Source organism: Narcine bancroftii, chromosome 3 (genome assembly GCF_036971445.1).
Source record: "Narcine bancroftii isolate sNarBan1 chromosome 3, sNarBan1.hap1, whole genome shotgun sequence".
In the NCBI taxonomy this organism is placed as follows: Eukaryota; Metazoa; Chordata; class Chondrichthyes; order Torpediniformes; family Narcinidae; genus Narcine; species Narcine bancroftii.
In genome coordinates this window covers 1,599,349-1,616,661 of record NC_091471.1, presented here as the reverse complement: position 1 = coordinate 1,616,661, position 17,313 = coordinate 1,599,349, and the positions used below count along the sequence as shown (strand labels likewise).

The following is a 17,313-nucleotide window of genomic DNA, read 5'->3' as shown; positions in this document are numbered from 1 at the left end:
TCTGTCAGAAATATTTAAAATGTCCTTAGCCATGGGTGAGGTGCCAGAGGGTAACCCTGGAAATTATAGGCCAGAGAGCCTGATGTCACTAGGCAGTAAGTTATTGAAAGGTGTTCTAAGAGATTGTATGTGCAATTATTTGGATATAGGGATAGTCCACATGGCTTTGTGTGAGGTAGGTCATGTTTAACCAATCATATAGAGTTTTTCGAGGATGTTACCAGAAAGGTTGATGAAGGAAAGGCTGTGGATTGTCTACATGTACTAATAGGACCTTTGACAAAGTCCCACATGGGAAGTTGGTCAGGAAGGTTCAGACACTAGGTTTCCATAGATTCGACAATGGCTGGATGGGAGAAGCCAGAGAGTTGTGGTGGATGATGCTTCTCAGACTTGAGGCCTGTGACGAGTGGGGTGCCTCAGGGATCGGTGCTGGGACCATTGTTGTTTGTCATCTATATCAATGATCTGGATGATAATATGGTCGATTGGATCAGCAAGTTTGCAAATGACACTAAGATTAGAGACGTTATGGACAGTGAGGAAGGTTTTCAAATCTTGCAGAGGGATCTGGACCAGCTGGAAAAATGGGCTGTTAAATGGCCGATGAAATTTAGTGCAGACAAGGGGGAGGTGTTGCAGTCTGGAAGGACAAACCAAGAAAGGACGTACACAGTGAACGTTCGGGCACTGAGGAGTGCGGTAGAACAGAGGCATCTGGGAATACAGATATAGAATTCCCTGAAAGTGGCATCACAGGTAGAGAGGGTTGTCAAGAGAGCTTTTGGCATCTTGGCGTCATAAATCAAAGTATTGAGTAGAGGAGTTGGGAATTTAAATTTAGATATACAGCACAGGAACAGGCCATTTTGGGCCAAGTGTCCATGACGCCCAATTTACATACAATTAACCTACACCCCAGGTACGTTTTGAGCAGTGGGAAGAAACCAGAGCCCCTGGTGAAAACCCACACAGAAAAGGGGAGAGTGTACCAACCCCTTACAGACAGCGCAGGATTCGAATCCAGGTCCCAATTGCTGGCGGTTTTACAGCTTTGCGCTAAATGCCCTAATGTTAGGTAAAGTTCTGGTCACCGAACTACAGGAAGGATATCAAGAGGATAGAAAGAGTGCAGAGAAGATTGACTGGGATGTTGCCCGGACTTCAGGAACAGAGTTACAGGGAAAGGTCAAACAGGTCAGGACTTTACTCCCGAAGTGGTACTGAGGGGAGAGGAACAGTTGGGGACAGACTGGATGGGCTGAAGGGCCTGATCTGTGCCACTGCCAGGGGGAGGCAGGGATGATGCACTCACCCCCCCAAGGAGGTTCACACAGTGGGGTCTGAGGAAGGATCTGCCTCAGTGGGAGGGTCATGGGGAGGGGGCGGGTCCGCACTCGTCCCGCAGCCCGACCCACCCGGACCGGACCCGAACCGCCTCGGACAGGTTCCCACCCACCCGGACCGGACCGGACCCGGACCATGCCGACCCCGACCCCGCTCCTGCTCCCGGTCCTGCTCGCCGTCTCCTGCCGGGCGCTCGGAGATCCGCTCGCCGCCGGGGGCCGCCCGCAGGCCGGCACCACCCACTCGCCTGAGCCGCTGTCGCCCAGCCCTGCAGCCCCGCACCGGAGCGTGGAGCCGCCCGGCGCCGGACACGACGGTAACCGCCGGCGGTGGGACCCGGGAGGAGACTGAGGAGGAGCCCGTGCGCGGTCGGACCCTGCGAGTGACCGGGGTGGGGGGGGGGGGGCGAGGGGGGAGGGGGGGGCGAGTGGGGGAGGGGGGGGGCGAGTGGGGGAGGGGGGGGGCGAGTGGGGGAGGGGGGGGGGCGAGTGGGGGGGGGCCGAGGAGTCGTGGCGGGAAATAACGGGTGGTTGTTGTTGTTCTTGGTGGGGGGCGGGGGAGATACCGGCTCAGGGTCCGGTCACCGCGTGGGACGGGTCAGGGTCCGGTCACCGCGTGGGTCGGGTCAGGGACCGGTCACCTCGTGGGACGGCTCAGGGTCCGGTCACCGCGTGGGACGGGTCAGGATCCGGTCACCGCGTGGGTCGGGTCAGGGTCCGGTCACCGCGTGGGACGGATCAGGGTCCGGTCACCGCGTGGGTCGGATCAGGGTCCGGTCACCGCGTGGGACGGATCAGGGTCCGGTCACCGCGTGGGTCGGATCAGGGTCCGGTCACCTCGTGGGACGGGTCAGGGTCCGGTCACCGCGTGGGACGGGTCAGGGTCCGGTCACCGCGTGGGACGGATCAGGGTCCGGTCACCGCGTGGGTCGGATCAGGGTCCGGTCACCTCGTGGGACGGGTCAGGGTCCGGTCACCGCGTGGGACGGGTCAGGGTCCGGTCACCGCGTGGGACGGGTCAGGGTCCGGTCACCGCGTGGGACGGGTCAGGGTCCGGTCACCGCGTGGGACGGGTCAGGGTCCGGTCACCGCGTGGGTCGGGTCAGGGTCCGGTCACCTCGTGGGTCGGGTCAGGGTCCGGTCACCGCGTGTGACGGGTCAGGGTCCGGTCACCGCGTGGGACGGGTCAGGGACCGGTCACCTCGTGGGACGGGTCAGGGTCCGGTCACCGCGTGGGTCGGATCAGGGTCCGGTCACCTCGTGGGTCGGGTCAGGGTCCGGTCACCTCGTGGGTCGGGTCAGGGTCCGGTCACCGCGTGTGACGGGTCAGGGTCCGGTCACCGCGTGGGACGGGTCAGGGACCGGTCACCTCGTGGGACGGGTCAGGGTCCGGTCACCGCGTGGGACGGGTCAGGGTCCGGTCACCGCGTGGGACGGGTCAGGGTCCGGTCACCGCGTGGGACGGGTCAGGGTCCGGTCACCGCGTGGGACGGGTCAGGGTCCGGTCACCGCGTGGGACGGGTCAGGGTCCGGTCACCGCGTGGGACGGGTCAGGGTCCGGTCACCGCGTGGGACGGGTCAGGGTCCGTTCACCGCGTGGGACGGGTCAGGGTCCGGTCACCGCGTGGGACGGGTCAGGGTACGGTCACCGCGTGGGACGGGTCAGGGTCCGGTCACCGCGTGGGACGGGTCAGGGTCCGGTCACCGCGTGGGACGGGTCAGGGTCCGGTCACCGCGTGGGACGGGTCAGGGTCCGGTCACCGCGTGGGACGGGTCAGGGTCCGGTCACCGCGTGGGACGGGTCAGGGTCCGGTCACCGCGTGGGACGGGTCAGGGTCCGGTCACCGCGTGGGTCGGGTCAGGGTCCGGTCACCGCGTGGGACGGGTCAGGGTCCGGTCACCGCGTGGGACGGGTCAGGGACCGGTCACTTCGTGGGACGGGTCAGGGTCCGGTCACCGCGTGGGACGGGTCAGGGACCGGTCACCGCGTGGGACGGGTCAGGGTCCGGTCACCGCGTGGGACGGGTCAGGGACCGGTCACCTCGTGGGACGGCTCAGGGTCCGGTCACCGCGTGGGACGGCTCAGGGTCCGGTCACCGCGTGGGACGGCTCAGGGTCCGGTCACCGCGTGGGACGGGTCAGGGACCGGTCACCTCGTGGGACGGGTCAGGGTCCGGTCACCGCGTGGGACGGATCAGGGTCCGGTCACCGCGTGGGTCGGATCAGGGTCCGGTCACCTCGTGGGTCGGGTCAGGGTCCGGTCACCTCGTGGGTCGGGTCAGGGTCCGGTCACCGCGTGTGACGGGTCAGGGTCCGGTCACCGCGTGGGACGGGTCAGGGACCGGTCACCTCGTGGGACGGGTCAGGGTCCGGTCACCGCGTGGGACGGGTCAGGGTCCGGTCACCGCGTGGGACGGGTCAGGGTCCGGTCACCGCGTGGGACGGGTCAGGGTCCGGTCACCGCGTGGGACGGGTCAGGGTCCGGTCACCGCGTGGGACGGGTCAGGGTCCGGTCACCGCGTGGGACGGGTCAGGGTCCGGTCACCGCGTGGGACGGGTCAGGGTCCGGTCACCGCGTGGGACGGGTCAGGGTCCGGTCACCGCGTGGGACGGGTCAGGGTACGGTCACCGCGTGGGACGGGTCAGGGTCCGGTCACCGCGTGGGACGGGTCAGGGTCCGGTCACCGCGTGGGACGGGTCAGGGTCCGGTCACCGCGTGGGACGGGTCAGGGTCCGGTCACCGCGTGGGACGGGTCAGGGTCCGGTCACCGCGTGGGACGGGTCAGGGTCCGGTCACCGCGTGGGACGGGTCAGGGACCGGTCACCTCGTGGGACGGGTCAGGGTCCGGTCACCGCGTGGGACGGGTCAGGGACCGGTCACCTCGTGGGACGGGCCAGGGACCGGTCACCGCGTGGGACGGGTCAGGGTCCGGTCACCGCGTGGGACGGGTCAGGGTCCGGTCACCGCGTGGGACGGCTCAGGGTCCGGTCACCGCGTGGGACGGCTCAGGGTCCGGTCACCGCGTGGGACGGCTCAGGGTCCGGTCACCTCGTGGGTCGGGTCAGGGTCCGGTCACCTCGTGGGTCGGGTCAGGGTCCGGTCACCTCGTGGGTCGGGTCAGGGTCCGGTCACCGCGTGGGACGGCTCAGGGTCCGGTCACCTCGTGGGTCGGGTCAGGGTCCGGTCACCTCGTGGGTCGGGTCAGGGTCCGGTCACCGCGTGGGACGGGTCAGGGTCCGGTCACCGCGTGGGACGGCTCAGGGTCCGGTCACCGCGTGGGACGGGTCAGGGACCGGTCACCGCGTGGGACGGGTCAGGGTCCGGTCACCGCGTGGGACGGCTCAGGGTCCGGTCACCGCGTGGGACGGCTCAGGGTCCGGTCACCGCGTGGGACGGCTCAGGGTCCGGTCACCGCGTGGGACGGCTCAGGGTCCGGTCACCTCGTGGGTCGGGTCAGGGTCCGGTCACCTCGTGGATCGGGTCAGGGTCCGGTCACCGCGTGGGACGGGTCAGGGTCCGGTCACCGCGTGGGACGGCTCAGGGTCCGGTCACCGCGTGGGACGGGTCAGGGACCGGTCACCGCGTGGGACGGGTCAGGGTCCGGTCACCGCGTGGGACGGCTCAGGGTCCGGTCACCGCGTGGGACGGCTCAGGGTCCGGTCACCGCGTGGGACGGCTCAGGGTCCGGTCACCGCGTGGGACGGCTCAGGGTCCGGTCACCGCGTGGGACGGGTCAGGGTCCGGTCACCGCGTGGGACGGCTCAGGGTCCGGTCACCGCGTGGGACGGGTCAGGATCCGGTCACCGCGTGGGACGGGTCAGGGACCGGTCACCTCGTGGGACGGGTCAGGGTCCGGTCACCGCGTGGGACGGGTCAGGGTCCGGTCACCGCGTGGGACGGGTCAGGGTCCGGTCACCGCGTGGGACGGGTCAGGGTCCGGTCACCGCGTGGGACGGGTCAGGGACCGGTCACCGCGTGGGACGGCTCAGGGTCCGGTCACCGCGTGGGACGGCTCAGGGTCCGGTCACCGCGTGGGACGGCTCAGGGTCCGGTCACCGCGTGGGAGGGCTCAGGGTCCGGTCACCGCGTGGGAGGGCTCAGGGGTCCGGTCACCGCGTGGGACGGGTCAGGGACCGGTCACCGCGTGGGACGGCTCAGGGTCCGGTCACCGCGTGGGACGGCTCAGGGTCCGGTCACCGCGTGGGACGGCTCAGGGTCCGGTCACCGCGTGGGACGGCTCAGGGTCCGGTCACCGCGTGGGACGGCTCAGGGTCCGGTCACCGCGTGGGACGGGTCAGGGACCGGTCACCGCGTGGGACGGGTCAGGTCCGGTCACCGCGTGGGACGGCTCAGGGTCCGGTCACCGCGTGGGACGGCTCAGGGTCCGGTCACCGCGTGGGACGGCTCAGGGTCCGGTCACCGCGTGGGACGGCTCAGGGTCCGGTCACCGCGTGGGACGGCTCAGGGTCCGGTCACCGCGTGGCACGGCTCAGGGTCCGGTCACCGCGTGGGACGGCTCAGGGTCCGGTCACCGCGTGGGACGGCTCAGGGTCCGGTCACCGCGTGGGACGGCTCAGGGTCCGGTCACCGCGTGGGACGGCTCAGGGTACGGTCACCGCGTGGGACGGCTCAGGGTCCGGTCACCCGCGTGGGACGGCTCAGGGTCCGCTCACCGCGTGGGACGGCTCAGGGTCCGGTCACCGCGTGGGACGGCTCAGGTCCGGTCACCGCGTGGGACGGCTCAGGGTCCGGTCACCGCGTGGGACGGGTCAGGGTCCGGTCACCGCGTGGGACGGGTTCAGGGTCCGGTCACCGCGTGGGACGGGTCTGGGAACGGTCACCGCGTGGGACGGCTCAGGGTCCGGTCACCGCGTGGGACGGGTCAGGGTCCGGTCACCGCGTGGGACGGGGTCAGGGACCGGTCACCTCGTGGGACGGGTCAGGGTCCGGTCACCGCGTGGGAAGGGTCAGGGACCGGTCACCTCGTGGGACGGGTCAGGGTCCGGTCACCGCGTGGGACGGTCAGGGACCGGTCACCCGCGTGGGACGGGTCAGGACCGGTCACCGCGTGGGACGGGTCAGGGTCCGGTCACCGCGTGGGACGGGTCAGGGTCCGGTCACCGCGTGGGACGGGTCAGGGTCCGGTCACCGCGTGGGACGGGTCAGGGTCCGGTCACCGCGTGGGACGGGTCAGGGACCGGTCACCTCGTGGACGGGTCAGGGACCGGTCACCGCGTGGGACGGGTCAAGGACCGGTCACCGCGTGGGACGGGTCAGGGTCCGTTCGCCGCGTGGGACGGGTCAGGGTCCGGTCGCCGCGTGGGACGGGTCAGGGGACCGGTCACCTCGTGGGACGGGTCAGGGACCGGTCACCCGTGGGACGGGTCAGGGTCCGGTCACCCGTGGGACGGGTCAGGGTCCGGTCACCGCGTGGGACGGGTCAGGGTCCGGTCACCGCGTGGACGGGTCAGGGTCCGGTCACCGCGTGGGTCGGGTCAGGGTCCAGTCACCGCGTGGGACGGGTCAGGGACCGGTCACCTCGTGGGACGGGTCAGGGTCCGGTCACCGCGTGGGACGGGTCAGGGTCCGGTCACCGCGTGGGACGGGTCAGGGTCCGGTCACCGCGTGGGACGGGTCTGGGACCGGTCACCGCGTGGGACGGCTCAGTGTCCGGTCACCGCGTGGGACGGGTCAGGGACGGTCACCGCGTGGGACGGGTCAGGGTCCGGTCACTGCGTGGGACGGGTCAGGGTCCGGTCACCGCGTGGGACGGCTCAGGGTCCGGTCACCGCGTGGGACGGGTCAGGGGGACCGGTCACCGCGTGGGACGGGTCAGGGTCCGGTCACCTCGTGGGACGGGTCAGGGACCGGTCACCTCGTGGGACGGGTCAGGGACCGGTCACCGCGTGGGACGGGTCAGGGTCCGGTCACCGCGTGGGACGGGTCAGGGTCCGGTCACCGCGTGGGACGGGTCAGGGACCCGGTCACCTCGTGGACGGGTCAGGGACCGGTCACCCCGTGGGACGGGTCAGGGTCCGGTCACCGCGTGGGACGGGTCAGGGTCCGGTCACTGCGTGGGTCGGGTCAGGGTCCGGTCACCGCGTGGGTCGGGTCAGGGTCCGGTCACCGCGTGGGACGGGTCGGGGTCCGGTCACCGCGTGGGACGGGTCGGGGTCCGGTCACCGCGTGGGACGGGTCGGGGACCGGTCACCGCGTGGGACGGGTCAGGGTCCGGTCACCGCGTGGGACTGGTCAGGGACCGGTCACCTCGTGGGACGGGTCAGGGACCGGTCACCTCGTGGACGGGTCAGGGTCCGGTCACCGCGTGGGTCGGGTCAGGGTCCGGTCACCTCGTGGTTCGGGTCAGGGTCCGGTCACCGCGTGGTACGGGTCAGGGTCCGGTCACCGCGTGGGGACGGGTCAGGGTTCGGTCACCTCGTGGGTCGGGTCAGGGTCCGGTCACCTCGTGGGACGGTTCAGGGACCGGTCACCTCGTGGGACGGGTCAGGGTCCGGTCACCGCGTGGGACGGGTCAGGGTCCGGTCACCGCGTGGGACGGGTCAGGGACCGGTCACCGCGTGGGACGGGTCAGGGTCCGGTCACCGCGTGGGACGGGTCAGGGACCGGTCACCTCGTGGGACGGCTCAGGGTCCGGTCACCGCGTGGGACGGGTCAGGGTCCGGTCACCGCGTGGGTCGGGTCAGGGTCCGGTCACCGCGTGGGACGGGTCAGGGTCCGGTCACCGCGTGGGACGGGTCAGGGTCCGGTCACCGCGTGGGACGGGTCAGGGTCCGGTCACCTCGTGGGACGGGTCAGGGTCCGGTCACCGCGTGGGACGGGTCAGGGACCGGTCACCGCGTGGGACGGGTCAGGGTCCGGTCACCGCGTGGGACGGGTCAGGGACCGGTCACCTCGTGGGACGGGTCAGGGTCCGGTCACCGCGTGGGACGGGTCAGGGTCCGGTCACCGCGTGGGACGGGTCAGGGACCGGTCACCGCGTGGGACGGGTCAGGGTCCGGTCACCGCGTGGGACGGGTCAGGGTCCGGTCACCTCGTGGGACGGCTCAGGGTCCGGTCACCGCGTGGGACGGGTCAGGGTCCGGTCACCTCGTGGGACGGGTCAGGGTCCGGTGACCGCGTGGGACGGGTCAGGGTCCGGTCACCGCGTGGGACGGGTCAGGGTCCGGTCACCGCGTGGGACGGGTCAGGGACCGGTCACCTCGTGGGACGGGTCAGGGTCCGGTCACGCGTGGGACGGGTCAGGGACCGGTCACCGCGTGGGACGGGTCAGGGTCCGGTCACCGCGTGGGACGGGTCAGGGTCCGGTCACCGCGTGGGACGGGTCTGGGACCGGTCACCGCGTGGGACGGCTCAGGGTCCGGTCACCGCGTGGGACGGGTCAGGGACCGGTCACCGCGTGGGACGGGTCAGGGTCCGGTCACCGCGTGGGACGGGTCAGGGTCCGGTCACCGCGTGGGACGGCTCAGGGTCCGGTCACCGCGTGGGACGGGTCAGGGTCCGGTCACCGCGTGGGACGGGTCAGGGTCCGGTCACCGCGTGGACGGGTCAGGGACCGGTCACCGCGTGGGACGGGTCAGGGACCGGTCACCTCGTGGGACGGGTCAGGGTCCGGTCACCGCGTGGGGCGGGTCAGGGACCGGTCAGCTCGTGGGACGGGTCAGGGACCGGTCACCGCGTGGGACGGGTCAGGGTCCGGTCACCGCGTGGGACGGGTCAGGGTCCGGTCACCGCGTGGGACGGGTCAGGGACCGGTCACCTCGTGGGACGGGTCAGGGACCGGTCACCGCGTGGGACGGGTCAGGGACCGGTCACCTCGTGGGACGGGTCAGGGTCCGGTCACCGCGTGGGACGGTCAGGGACCGGTCACCTTGTGGGACGGGTCAGGGACCGGTCACCGCGTGGGACGGGTCAGGGTCCGGTCACCGCGTGGGACGGGTCAGGGTCCGGTCACCGCGTGGGACGGGTCAGGGACCGGTCACCTCGTGGGACGGGTCAGGGACCGGTCACCCGTGGGACGGGTCAGGATCCGGTCACCGCGTGGGACGGGTCAGGGTCCGGTCACCGCGTGGGACGGGTCAGGGTCCGGTCACCGCGTGGGTCGGGTCAGGGTCCGGTCACCGCGTGGGACGGGTCAGGGACCGGTCACCTCGTGGGACGGGTCAGGGTCCGGTCACCGCGTGGGACGGGTCAGGGTCCGGTCACCGCGTGGGACGGGTCAGGGTCCGGTCACCGCGTGGGACGGGTCTGGGACCGGTCACCGCGTGGGACGCTCAGGGTCCGGTCACCGCGTGGGACGGGTCAGGGACCGGTCACAGCGTGGGACGGGTCAGGGTCCGGTCACCGCGTGGGACGGCTCAGGGTCCGGTCACCGCGTGGGACGGGTCAGGGTCCGGTCACCGCGTGGGACGGGTCATGGTCCGGTCACCGCGTGGGACGGGTCAGGGACCGGTCACCGCGTGGGACGGGTCAGGGACCGGTCACCTCGTGGGACGGGTCAGGGTCCGGTCACCGCGTGGGACGGGTCAGGGACCGGTCACTTCGTGGGACGGGTCAGGGACCGGTCACCGCGTGGGACGGGTCAGGGTCCGGTCACCGCGTGGGACGGGTCAGGGTCCGGTCACCGCGTGGGACGGGTCAGGGACCGGTCACCTCGTGGGACGGGTCAGGGACCGGTCACCCCGTGGGACGGGTCAGGGTCCGGTCACCGCGTGGTACGGGTCAGGGTCCGGTCACCGCGTGGGACGGGTCAGGGTCCGGTCACCGCGTGGGTCGGGTCAAGGTCCGGTCACCGCGTGGGACGGGTCAGGGACTGGTCACCTCGTGGGACGGGTCAGGGTCCGGTCACCGCGTGGGACGGGTCAGGGTCCGGTCACCGCGTGGGACGGGTCAGGGTCCGGTCACCGCGTGGGACGGGTCTGGGACCGGTCACCGCGTGGGACGGCTCAGGGTCCGGTCACCGCGTGGGACGGGTCAGGGACCGGTCACCGCGTGGGACGGGTCAGGGTCCGGTCACCGCGTGGGACGGGTCAGGGTCCGGTCACCGCGTGGGACGGGTCAGGGACCGGTCACCGCGTGGGACGGGTCAGGGACCGGTCACCGCGTGGGACGGGTCAGGTCCGGTCACCGCGTGGGACGGGTCAGGGGACCGGTCACCTCGTGGACGGGTCAGGGACCGGTCACCGCGTGGGACGGGTCAGGGTCGGTCACCGCGTGGGACGGGTCAGGGTCCGGTCACCGCGTGGGACGGGTCAGGGACCGGTCACCGCGTGGGACGGGTCAGGGACCGGTCACCCGTGGGACGGGTCAGGGTCCGGTCACCGCGTGGGACGGGTCAGGGTCCGGTCACCGCGTGGGACGGGTCAGGGTCCGGTCACCGCGTGGGTCGGGTCAGGGTCCGGTCACCGCGTGGGACGGGTCAGGGACCGGTCACCTCGTGGGACGGGTCAGGGTCCGGTCACCGCGTGGGACGGGTCAGGGTCCGGTCACCGCGTGGGACGGGTCAGGGTCCGGTCACCGCGTGGGACGGGTCTGGGACCCGGTCACCGCGTGGGACGGCTCAGGGTCCGGTCACCGCGTGGGACGGGTCAGGGACCGGTCACCGCGTGGGACGGGTCAGGGTCCGGTCACCGCGTGGGACGGGTCAGGGTCCGGTCACCGCGTGGGACGGGTCTGGGACCGGTCACCTCGTGGGACGGGTCAGGGTCCGGTCACCGCGTGGGACGGGTCAGGGACCGGTCACCTCGTGGGACGGGTCAGGGTCCGGTCACCGCGTGGGACGGGTCAGGGACGGTCACCTCGTGGGACGGGTCAGGGACCGGTCACCGCGTGGGACGGGTCAGGGTCCGGTCACTGCGTGGGACGGGTCAGGGTCCGGTCACCGCGTGGGACGGGTCAGGGACCGGTCACCTCGTGGGACAGGTCAGGGACCGGTCACCGCGTGGGACGGGTCAGGGACCGGTCACCGCGTGGGACGGGTCAGGGTCCGTTCACCGCGTGGGACGGGTCAGGGTCCGGTCACCGCGTGGGACGGGTCAGGGACCGGTCACCTCGTGGGATGGGTCAGGGACCGGTCACCCGTGGGACGGGTCAGGGTCCGGTCACCGCGTGGGACGGGTCAGGGTCCGGTCACCGCGTGGGACGGGTCAGGGTCCGGTCACCGCGTGGGTCGGGTCAGGGTCCGGTCACCGCGTGGGACGGGTCAGGGACCGGTCCACCTCGTGGGACGGGTCAGGGTCCGGTCACCGCGTGGGACGGGTCAGGGTCCGGTCACCGCGTGGGACGGGTCAGGGTCCGGTCACCGCGTGGGACGGGTCTGGGTCCGGTCACCGCGTGGGACGGCTCAGGGTCTGGTCACCGCGTGGGACGGGTCAGGGACCGGTCACCGCGTGGGTCGGGTCAGGGTCCGGTCACCGCGTGGGACGGGTCAGGGTCCGGTCACCGCGTGGGACGGGTCAGGGTCCGGTCACCGCGTGGGACGGGTCAGGGTCCGGTCACCTCGTGGGACGGGTCAGGGTCCGGTCACCGCGTGGGACGGGGTCAGGGTCCGGTCACCGCGTGGGACGGGTCAGGGACCGGTCACCTCGTGGGACGGGTCAGGGTCCGGTCACCGCGTGGGACGGGTCAGGGTCCGGTCACCGCGTGGGACGGGTCAGGGACCGGTCACCGCGTGGGACGGGTCAGGGTCCGGTCACCGCGTGGGACGGGTCAGGGTCCGGTCACCTCGTGGGACGGCTCAGGGTCCGGTCACCGCGTGGGACGGGTCAGGGTCCGGTCACCTCGTGGGACGGGTCAGGGTCCGGTGACCGCGTGGGACGGGTCAGGGTCCGGTCACCGCGTGGGACGGGTCAGGGTCCGGTCACCGCGTGGGACGGGTCAGGGACCGGTCACCGCGTGGGACGGGTCAGGGTCCGGTCACCGCGTGGGACGGGTCAGGGACCGGTCACCGCGTGGGACGGGTCAGGGTCCGGTCACCGCGTGGGACGGGTCAGGGACCGGTCACCTCGTGGGACGGCTCAGGGTCCGGTCACCGCGTGGGACGGCTCAGGGTCCGGTCACCGCGTGGGACGGGTCAGGGACCGGTCACCGCGTGGGACGGGTCAGGGTCCGGTCACCGCGTGGGACGGGTCAGGGTCCGGTCACCGCGTGGGACGGGTCAGGGACCGGTCACCGCGTGGGACGGGTCAGGGACCGGTCACCGCGTGGGACGGGTCAGGGTCCGGTCACCGCGTGGGACGGGTCAGGGACCGGTCACCTCGTGGGACGGGTCAGGGACCGGTCACCGCGTGGGACGGGTCAGGGTCCGGTCACCGCGTGGGACGGGTCAGGGTCCGGTCACCGCGTGGGACGGGTCAGGGACCGGTCACCTCGTGGGGACGGGTCAGGGACCGGTCACCCGTGGGACGGGTCAGGGTCCGGTCACCGCGTGGGACGGGTCAGGGTCCGGTCACCGCGTGGGTCGGGTCAGGGTCGGTCACCGCGTGGGACGGGTCAGGGACCGGTCACCTCGTGGGACGGGTCAGGGTCCGGTCACCGCGTGGGACGGGTCAGGGTCCGGTCACCGCGTGGGACGGGTCTGGGACCGGTCACCGCGTGGGACGGCTCAGGGTCCGGTCACCGCGTGGGACGGGTCAGGGACCGGTCACCGCGTGGGACGGGTCAGGGTCCGGTCACCGCGTGGGACGGGTCAGGGTCCGGTCACCGCGTGGGACGGGTCTGGGACCGGTCACCTCGTGGGACGGGTCAGGGTCCGGTCACCGCGTGGGACGGGTCAGGGACCGGTCACCTCGTGGGACGGGTCAGGGTCCGGTCACCGCGTGGGACGGGTCAGGGACCGGTCACCTCGTGGGACGGGTCAGGGACCGGTCACCGCGTGGGACGGGTCAGGGTCCGGTCACCGCGTGGGACGGGTCAGGGTCCGGTCACCGCGTGGGACGGGTCAGGGATCGGTCACCTCGTGGGACGGGTCAGGGACCGGTCACCGCGTGGGACGGGTCAAGGACCGGTCACCGCGTGGGACGGGTCAGGGTCCGTTCACCGCGTGGGACGGGTCAGGGTCCGGTCACCGCGTGGGACGGGTCAGGGAACGGTCACCTCGTGGACGGGTCAGGGACCGGTCACCCGTGGGACGGGTCAGGGTCCGGTCACCGCGTGGGACGGGTCAGGGTCCGGTCACCGCGTGGGACGGGTCAGGGTCCGGTCACCGCGTGGGACGGGTCTGGGACCGGTCACCGCGTGGGACGGCTCAGGGTCCGGTCACCGCGTGGACGGGTCAGGGACCGGTCACCGCGTGGGTCGGGTCAGGGTCCGGTCACCGCGTGGGACGGGTCAGGGTCCGGTCACCGCGTGGGACGGGTCAGGGTCCGGTCACCGCGTGGGACGGGTCAGGGTCCGGTCACCTCGTGGGACGGGTCAGGGTCTGTCACCGCGTGGGACGGGTCAGGGTCCGGTCACCGCGTGGGACGGGTCAGGGACCGGTCACCTCGTGGGACGGGTCAGGGTCCGGTCACCGCGTGGGACGGGTCAGGGTCCGGTCACCGCGTGGGACGGGTCAGGGTCCGGTCACCGCGTGGGACGGGTCAGGGTCCGGTCACCGCGTGGGACGGGTCAGGGTCCGGTCACCTCGTGGGACGGCTCAGGGTCCGGTCACCGCGTGGGACGGGTCCAGGGTCCGGTCACCTCGTGGGACCGGTCAGGGTCCGGTGACCGCGTGGGACGGGTCAGGGTCCGGTCACCGCGTGGGACGGGTCAGGGACCGGTCACCGCGTGGGACGGGTCAGGGTCCGGTCACCGCGTGGGACGGGTCAGGGACCGGTCACCGCGTGGGACGGGTCAGGGTCCGGTCACCGCGTGGGACGGGTCAGGGACCGGTCACCTCGTGGGACGGCTCAGGGTCCGGTCACCGCGTGGGACGGGTCAGGGTCCGGTCACCGCGTGGGTCGGGTCAGGGTCCGGTCACCGCGTGGGACGGGTCAGGGTCCGGTCACCGCGTGGGACGGGTCAGGGTCCGGTCACCGCGTGGGACGGGTCAGGGACCGGTCACCGCGTGGGACGGGTCAGGGACCGGTCCACCGCGTGGTACGGGTCAGGTACCGGTCACCTCGTGGGACGGGTCAGGTTCCGGTCACCGCGTGGGACGGGTCAGGGTCCGGTCACCGCGTGGGACGGGTCAGGGACCGGTCACCGCGTGGGACGGGTCAGGGTCCGGTCAACCGCGTGGGACGGGTCAGGGTCCGGTCACCGCGTGGGACGGGTCAGGGTCCGGTCACCGCGTGGGACGGGTCAGGGACCGGTCACCTCGTGGGACGGGTCAGGGACCGGTCACCCGTGGGACGGGTCAGGGTCCGGTCACCGCGTGGGACGGGTCAGGGTCCGGTCACCGCGTGGGACGGGTCAGGGTCCGGTCACCGCGTGGGTCGGGTCAGGGTCCGGTCACCGCGTGGGACGGGTCAGGGACCGGTCACCTCGTGGGACGGGTCAGGGTCCGGTCACCGCGTGGGACGGGTCAGGGTCCGGTCACCGCGTGGGACGGGTCAGGGTCCGGTCACCGCGTGGGACGGGTCAGGGACCGGTCACCGCGTGGGACGGCTCAGGGTCCGGTCACCGCGTGGGACGGGTCAGGGACCGGTCACCGCGTGGACGGGTCAGGGACCGGTCACCGCGTGGGACGGGTCAGGGACCGGTCACCTCGTGGGACGGGTCAGGGACCGGTCACCGCGTGGGACGGGTCAGGGACCGGTCACCGCGTGGTACGGGTCTGGTACCGGTCACCTCGTGGACGGGTCAGGGTCCGGTCACCGCGTGGGACGGGTCAGGGGTCCGGTCACCACGTGGGACGGGTCAGGGTCCCGGTCACCGCGTGGGTCGGGTCAGGTCCGGTCACCGCGTGGGACGGTTGAGGGACCGGTCACCTCGTGGGACGGGTCAGGGTCCGGTCACCGCGTGGGACGGGTCAGGGTCCGGTCACCGCGTGGGACGGGTCAGGGTCCGGTCACCGCGTGGGACGGGTCTGGGACCGGTCATCGCGTGGGACGGCTCAGGGTCCGGTCACAGCGTGGGACGGTCAGGGACCTGTCACCGCGTGGGACGGGTCAGGGTCCGGTCACCGCGTGGGACGGGTCAGGGACCGGTCACCTCGTGGGACGGGTCAGGGTCCGGTCACCGCGTGGGACGGGTCAGGGTCCGGTCACCGCGTGGGACGGGTCAGGGTCCGGTCACCGCGTGGGACGGGTCTGGGACGGTCATCGCGTGGGACGGCTCAGGGTCCGGTCACCGCGTGGGACGGGTCAGGGACCGGTCACCGCGTGGGACGGGTCAGGGTCCGGTCACCGCGTGGGACGGGTCAGGGTCCGGTCACCGCGTGGGACGGGTCAGGGTCCGGTCACCGCGTGGGACGGGTCAGGGACCGGTCACCGCGTGGGACGCGTCAGGGTCCGGTCACCGCGTGGGTCGGGTCAGGGTCCGGTCACCGCGTGGGACGGGTCAGGGACCGGTCACCTCGTGGGACGGGTCAGGGTCCGGTCACCGCTTGGGACGGGTCAGGGTCCGGTCACCGCGTGGGACGGCTCAGGGTCCGGTCACCGCGTGGGACGGTCAGGGTCCGGTCACCGCGTGGGACGGGTCAGGGACCGGTCACCGCGTGGGACGGGTCAGGGACCGGTCACCGCGTGGGACGGGTCAGGGTCCGGTTCACCGCGTGGGACGGGTCAGGGTCCGGTCACCTCGTGGGACGGGTCAGGGTCCGGTCACCGCGTGGGACGGGTCAGGGTCCGGTCACCTCGTGGGACGGGTCAGGGTCCGGTCACCGCGTGGGACGGGTCAGGGTCCGGTCACCGCGTGGGATGGGTCAGGGTCCGGTCACCGCGTGGGACGGGTCTGGGGACCGGTCACCGCGTGGGACGGCTCAGGGTCCGGTCACCGCGTGGGACGGGTCAGGGACCGGTCACCGCGTGGGACGGGTCAGGGTCCGGTCACCGCGTGGGACGGGTCAGGGTCCGGTCACCGCGTGGGACGGGTCAGGGACCGGTCACCGCGTGGGACGGGTCAGGGACCGGTCACCGCGTGGGACGGGTCAGGGTCTGGTCACCGCGTGGGACGGGTCAGGGGACCGGTCACCTCGTGGGACGGGTCAGGGACCGGTCACCGCGTGAGACGGGTCAGGGTCCGGTCACCGCGTGGGACGGGTCAGGGTCCGGTCACCGCGTGGGACGGGTCAGGGACCGGTCACCTCGTGGGACGGGTCAGGGACCGGTCACCCGTGGGACGGGTCAGGGTCCGGTCACCCGCGTGGGACGGGTCAGGGTCCGGGTCACCGCGTGGGACGGGTCAGGGTCTGGTCACCGCGTGGGACGGTCAGGGACCGGTCACCTCGTGGGACGGCTCAGGGTCCGGTCACCGCGTGGGTCGGGTCAGGGTCCGGTCACCGCGTGGGACGGGTCAGGGTCCGGTCACCGCGTGGGACGGGTCAGGGTCCGGTCACCGCGTGGGACGGGTCAGGGTCCGGTCACCTCGTGGGACGGGTCAGGGTCCGGTCACCGCGTGGGACGGGTCAGGGTCCGGTCACCGCGTGGGACGGGTCAGGGACCGGTCACCTCGTGGGACGGGTCAGGGACCGGTCACCGCGTGGGACGGGTCAGGGTCCGGTCACCGCGTGGGACGGGTCAGGGTCCGGTCATCGCGTGGGACGGGTCAGGGACTGGTCACCTCGTGGGACGGGTCAGGGACCGGTCACCCGTGGGACGGGTCAGGGTCCGGTCACCGCGTGGGACGGGTCAGGGTCCGGTCACCGCGTGGGACGGGTCAGGGTCCGGTCACCGCGTGGTCGGGTCAGGGTCCGGTCACCGCGTGGGACGGGTCAGGGACCGGTCACCTCGTGGGACGGGTCAGGGTCCGGTCACCGCGTGGGACGGGTCAGGGTCCGGTCACCGCGTGGACGGGTCATGGTCCGGT

General features: G+C 71.9%; 1 protein-coding gene across 1 annotated transcript in view; it reads left to right on the top strand.

Moving 5' to 3' along the window:
- Positions 1-1,411: 1,411 nt before the first annotated feature.
- The window catches only part of LOC138756032 (probable carboxypeptidase X1), a 52,617-nt gene continuing 36,715 nt past the window's right edge, over positions 1,412-17,313 (top strand). Inside the window, exon 1 of the mRNA XM_069922716.1 lies at positions 1,412-1,663. Coding sequence (XP_069778817.1) covers positions 1,483-1,663 — 181 coding nt within the window. The 5' untranslated portion in view covers positions 1,412-1,482. The remainder of the gene's footprint in view (positions 1,664-17,313) is intronic.